This window comes from Micromesistius poutassou, assembly GCF_964030765.1.
Source record: "Micromesistius poutassou genome assembly, chromosome: 18".
Classification (NCBI taxonomy): Eukaryota; Metazoa; Chordata; class Actinopteri; order Gadiformes; family Gadidae; genus Micromesistius; species Micromesistius poutassou.
This window is the reverse complement of record NC_140288.1, coordinates 5095520-5101821: the sequence shown is the minus strand read 5'-3', so window position 1 is coordinate 5101821 and position 6302 is coordinate 5095520. Positions and strand designations below refer to the sequence as shown.

Here is a 6302-nt window from a genome sequence, read left to right as displayed (position 1 = left end):
GCCATTGAGTGTAAGATTGCAATTCAATAACTCAAACCATCTTCATTATCAACAATATTGTAAAATATGTTCATATTGTGGGTTAATTTGCCCTCAAATCCAAGCTTTCTGCCCGAGTTCATCTCCATCAGAAATAGTTCCTATGGTAACGATAGCCGACTCTTGGTCAGTTGAACGTTGTTATGGAAACCAGCTCATGAAAGTAGTTTTGGCTCATTAGCGTAGCGATACTTTCTGTAATTAGGCAGCAATCTTTTTGTCCGTTCTTCTCACCAGGCACTTAAACACGCTTGAGAATGGGAATTGACCAATCGGAGTGCTTGCTTAAACTTGCGTGTTATTGAATAGACCGTCATGAGGGGTCTAGCGGATACCATATGTCTCCGGGCCGTATTGCGTTCCAAACTACGCGTGGTAGTTCTCCGTTCTTGGGTTCGGTGCGGGCTGTCTGCTGGACTCTGGTCCCCCCCTGTGGGTCCTGGAGAACCACAGAACCATAGTAGTCTGACCCGCGCCACCCGGGCCTTTTTATCAGCGGCCCTCGTTGAAAACTCCTTCCCTGGGCCGCGTTCCAGCTCGTCACGCAATTTGAGCTAAGCGACATCGCTGTGTGTGTGTGTGTGTGTGTGTGTGTGTGTGTGAGAGAGAAAGTGTGTGTGTGTGTGTGTGTGTGTGTGTGTGTGTGTGTGTGTGTGTGTGTGTGTGTGTGTGTGTGTGTGTGTGTGTGTGTGTGTGTGTGTGTGTGTGTGTGGTCACACACCTGCCTGCTGCTGTTGATAATTGTTTTCAACACGTTGGTATTAACATACCTCCCAAATGTAAACACTGCTGACAGCTGCTTCATTTATGCCACAGGAACCCCTTCACTGTCTTCCTTAGTCTCTCTCTCTCTCTCTCTCTGTCTCTCCCTCAACTCTAACTCTTTTCTCTCTCCCCTCTCTCTCAAAACTTTCACTTTCCTCTTCCCCCTATAATCTCTCTCTCTCTCTCTCTCTCTCTCTCTCTCTCTCTCTCTCTCTCTCTCTCTATCTCTCTCTCTCTCTCTCTCTCTCTCTATCCTCCCTGTCGTTCCTATTCCTCCTATTAGTCACGAGGGTAGTGGGGTTTGGTTACGTAGGACATCATGATCAGTTACAAACCCAACAACGTGTTGTTGTTGTTGTCCAGTCTTCCCGTTGTCCCTGACAACCGCTGGCCCACTAGTCTGGCAGTACCAGGTGATCAGAGTTCACGCTGCCTACCAAACGTCTGGGGATTTCTAAATGTTAAGTGAGTGGTTTGAGTGGCTGCTGAAACAAGCTGAGATATAGCGACTCTAACATTGTAAAAACTGAGAGAGCTTTTTAAAACATTGAAAACGGATGCCCCGAGCAACGTTAAATTACTTGATTTGGTTTCTGTCTGCTCAGTACATGCTTTTGTTGTCACTTTGTTGGAATATTTTCAACCCAGGACAAGAAAGACGTGTTGTTAGGACAGAGTTTACCAGCCACATGACTGCTGCGCATCACCGGCATTGAAGGAATAAAGACTTGATGATTGATTCTGCCAGGCAGGGTTTTTTTTTACGCTGTCATTGTTTCCGCCTAGTTAAGCACCTGAACCGGGGAGAGTGTCCTCATTCTCTGGTTGACTGAGCATTCAGAGACTGGCTTGTGTGTATACTGGTCCCCGTAAACACTTAAAACACGCTGGTGAACGCACGCACACACACACGCACATCGCTCTGGTGCTGGAGAGAGAGAAAGAGAGAGAGAGATAGTTAGATAGTCACAAAGAGGGAGAGAAAGAGACAGCCACATAGTTATAGAGAGAGAGAAAGAGACAGAGGAAGAAAGAAATAAAGCAAAATATCAATTTTCTTTTTTCAATAATTTTTGTATTGAAACATATACTGCAAATCACTCAGGGTTAATGTAGAGAATATTCAACATGACAGCGAAAAGCCAGCAAAATGAAAGTGAACAGAGAGAGAGAGAGAGTGCTGGAGAGAATCACAGATAAAGAGTTAGACAGTGAGAGATGGAGATTGCACGGAGAGCACGATAGACACAAAGAGATAAGAGCAGACAGCGAGTGGGAGAAAGAACAAGCGACAGTTCTGGGCCCCGAAAACACAGTCTCTCTATCACACGGCCACACCTACTCCTGGCGTCCCTGGGCCTGTTAGGGAGGGGTTACGCCAGGCTCTGAGCTGCGTGGCTTCTGTGGCTTTCTATTTATAAGTGTGATGTAGTGAGGATGCAGCAGTCCAGTGGCTGTGGCTGCTGTCGTGTGGACAGCCGGTCGGCTCTGTCATACAGAGGCTCCTGGGTAATTATACACTCTGTTAATTCTCACGTGTTTGAGTTGAGCCACTAAGAACGCTGATGAAGTGTTATGTTGCTTGCACACACACAGCAGGACCTGTCTAAAAGCCGTTGTGTTGTCAATATAATCACACAATGACAACCGGGGCTGGTTTGCTTTGGTTTTCTCATGAATAACGCACAAAAAATATGCATGACCCAGGTAGGATGGGATCAGCTGTTACGTATTGCTTTTATATTTGTTTAGTTTTCATCCGAAGCAACTGGCTTAGTGAGTTCAGATCCATGTTTTGAAGGAGCAGGTAGGGGCTAGGGGGGCGGCTTGCTCTGGGGGGGCTAACCAGTTAGGCTGCGGACATTAGGTAATCACACTCTTTTGTGTGGGAGTCAGACACCATAACTTTATTCACTACGAGGCTGTCACTTCCAAAATAAGTGGAAGTGCACGATGCTTGAGGACAAATGCTGGAGTCCAGGGTCGGGATGAGATGAGATATTAAAGAGTGTTATCAAGGCGTGGTATCAAAGTGTGATCTTTACTATCAAAAGACTCCTGGCACTTAAAAATGGTACCTAGTTGTGTAGCATCTTGTCTTAGCTATCTTCGTTGTATACAGGGGAACGGGTTAACCTAGTGATGGTTAGTGCTCGGCACTTGGTTCTATGAACATCCTTACTGTACCCACAGCGATCTATTGTTTCTCCTTCTTCTGACAAATATACTTACGTAAGTCGCTTCTGCTGGATGCTAAATGTAAAGGATCTATGCCGGGTGTGTCTTTATGACCAGGGTGCTGACAGAGCTGGTGTCTAAAATGAGGGACATGCAGATGGACAAGACGGAGTTGGGCTGCCTCAGAGCCATCGTCCTCTTCAACCCAGGTAACGCAAACACACACACACGCACACGCATGCACGCACGCACGCACACACACACACCCAGCGGTCACCTGTATAGGTCACCATAAAGGTGACTGCATCAGGTATAGTATTTGAACGTCCGTACACATCCACAGCAGTGTGTAAAACGTGTAAAGAGTAGAACGTGGTACTGGCAGTACCGACACTAAGGGAACATAGTTTAACTGCGTGGTGGTTTGGTGGTGAGAACGAGGCCGCCAGGATTTGATTCAGCCCTGAAGAGCAGGCAGTCACTCTATGTCAGTCAGTGGAGCGCTGCCCATTGCATCAAATACAGATTATTAATGTGTTGATCTATTATTCATGTCAACAGTCCCTGCGTATGATTAATAATATATACTCCTAATAATATCTCTCATTGCTTAAGGCAACTCTTTTAAAATGCACACTTTTTATACATTATATGATGTGGACTCAGGCTACATGCATGAGCGACTAAACTTACTCGAAAGTGTGCATTTAATTAAGTGCTCCTGTGTGTGTGTGTGTGTGTGTGTGTGTGTGTGTGTGTGTGTGTGTGTGTGTGTGTGTGTGTGTGTGTGTGTGTGTGTGTGTGTGTGTTATAGATTCAAAGGGTCTCTCTAACCCCGGGGAGGTGGAGGCCCTCAGGGAGAAGGTGTATGCGTCTCTGGAGGCGTACTGCAAGCATAAGTACCCTGAGCAGCCAGGCAGGTAGGAAGCCCCGCCCACCGCCCGACCTCAGCTCTGATTGGTGCAATGTGTTTGAGGAACACTATGTTGTGTGCTGATAGGTTACTGAAACATTCGAGGTTCATGTCTAGTCTTGTACAAACTGAATCGCAGCTGTGATATATTTGTGTTGTTTTGAATGAAAACATACACGCTATGGGTGCGTCAAATGTTTGTATACGATTCATATTTAATATTGTGTCACTTCTATACAAGGCGACTCCCAGTATATATGTGTAGATATACAAATACTTTTTACCCAGTCAACATCTGCTGGTAACATAAATATAACATTGCTCTACCGCACACTAAGTGATTAGAAGTAGTTTGCTGGTGGCTCTGAACCAGCAGTCAGCTCGTATATACACCACTATATACATATATACTATATACACCACTAAAAGGTCTATTAGACCTTTTTACAAAGGAATAATGGTTTGCTAAAATGGATCATCAAATATCCATAGCTTATGTCAGCAATCTCGCTCAGGTTTAGAACTATAGTGACCACACCTTTAGCCCCTTTAGATTCAAAGGCGCTCTTCAGTCATCGTTTCATTTGATTTCATTTAACATTTCCGTTTTGTATTCTGTCATCATGGTTACCCCACACCCGGCCCGTCCACTCCGACCCCGTCTCTTGGAACCGACAACCAATCCCGTTGAACCCTGTGTTTATTTTTTTTTCCTGCCGCCAAGGTTCGCCAAGCTGTTGCTACGGTTACCGGCGCTGCGCTCCATCGGCCTCAAGTGCCTGGAGCACCTGTTCTTCTTCAAGCTGATCGGGGACACGCCCATCGACACCTTCCTCATGGAGATGCTGGAGGCGCCGCACCAGATGACATAGGGGCGGCCAGGGGAAGGCGGGACTTCCTCTCTTGGTCCTCCAATCAACCTTCCTGGACATCATCCATCATCGTCGTCACCCTCTCATTGGCCGCCCTCTCCCCCTCCCCCCCCTCCGGCCTCACTGGGGAGCAGCGGGGTGGGGGAGGGGTCCTGAGACTTTCTCCCCGCCCCCCCCCATCACGCTCACGCATGTTGCGCCGGACCCCCTGCTGGCCGTGGACAGCCTCGATGCCCGTCAGCCGGTCGCCACGGTTACCGCCGCGGATGTTGAAATATGCCGCGACGAGGCGGTTGGGGGGGGACAGAAAGATGAATTCATAGTGTCTTTTTTTTTTTTGGTTTGTTTGCTCTGTTTTATACCTTGTAAAAATATATAAATAAGAAATATATATATATACACACATATATATATATATATATATATTAAAGTGAGAGACACACGGACGTGCGTGGAGACACTAAGAGGACGGAGACGGACCCGAGTGAACCGGACGGGACGTCGCTCTCTGCTCTCTCTTCCCTCGTGGCTAAAGGACGACGGCGGCGGTGATGATGGTGATCACGACCAGGTATGGAGACGGACCCTCAGCTTTGCTCTGCGTGCTGCCGTGCTCCCAGCAGCGCTGATGTCACCCCCGGACGCTCTCCAGAGTCGTGGTCGAGACGATCGTGGTCTGGAGACCGCCGGTGCCACGGGCCGACCCATTCGAACCCGGGACCCTACAACAAAAACCCCCAGGGCAGCCCGTGTGTCAGGACCTGGAGCTCAGCACCTCTCTCTCTCTCTCTCTCTCTCTCTCGCTCTCACGCGATTTCTTGCTCTCTTGCGCTCTCTCGCTTGCTCTCTCGCTCTGTCTTTCTCTCTCCCTCTCTCTCTCTCCCTCTCTCCATCTCTCACTTGCTCACACTCTCTCGCTCTCTCTCTCCCCATCTCTCTCTCTCTCTCTCTCTCTCTCTCTCTCTCTCTCCCCATTTCTCATTCACTCTTTCTGTCTCACTCTCTCTCTCTCTCTCCCCATCTCTCTCTTTCTCCTCTCCATCTCTCTCTCCTCTCCTCTCCTCTCCTCTCCTCTCCTGGGTGTAAGGTCAAGTCCTTGGTTCGCTGGATGTGAGGCTTTGAAAGCTTTGAAGTTTGATTTGGAAGTCGACCAAAAATACTTAACTCAGGTCTCTGCCCAAATTCAAAACCCGTTGAACCATATGTCATTCTCACCACATGGGCCCTGCTACCCTCCCTGTAGGGGAAAGGAGCGTTTGCATCAACCAATCAGAATACTGGAACCCAATCCCTCTGACCAATCGGTAATAAACAGAAAGTGCAACCAACTGCTATGGCTTCTGGTGCAGCAGAGAAGCTGTCCGTCCAACATGATGAAATCAAAATGTCATTTTTTGTTGACTCTAAACTCTCTTTATCGAAATGTTCCAAATTTACAAACAATTAATTCTAAATGTTCCCGAAAGTGTCACAGAATCAAAAGGAAGTTTCCCCCCCCCCACCGCCCATTGTGAGAAATGTTGTCTCTTCTATTG

General features: G+C 47.6%; 1 protein-coding gene across 1 annotated transcript; it reads left to right on the top strand.

The window, feature by feature from the left end:
• The first annotated feature begins 3085 nt into the window (after positions 1-3085).
• LOC311363023 (retinoic acid receptor RXR-alpha-A) lies at positions 3086-6302 on the top strand. Its single transcript, XM_084482943.1, has 3 exons — positions 3086-3191; positions 3797-3902; positions 4620-6302. The coding sequence occupies exons 1-3, from the start codon at positions 3092-3094 to the stop codon at positions 4765-4767; spliced, it is 354 nt and encodes a 117-aa protein (XP_084339069.1). The 5' UTR covers positions 3086-3091; the 3' UTR covers positions 4768-6302.

Excerpts from the sequence above, each read along its gene's own strand:
- LOC311363023 (XM_084482943.1), top strand. The coding sequence starts at position 3,092 with ATGACCAGGGTGCTGACAGAGCTGGTGTCTAAAATGAGGGACATGCAG. Across the intron at positions 3,192-3,796 it reads CATCGTCCTCTTCAACCCAG|ATTCAAAGGGTCTCTCTAAC; the intron begins GTAACGCAAACA and ends TGTGTGTTATAG. Across the intron at positions 3,903-4,619 it reads TACCCTGAGCAGCCAGGCAG|GTTCGCCAAGCTGTTGCTAC; the intron begins GTAGGAAGCCCC and ends CCTGCCGCCAAG.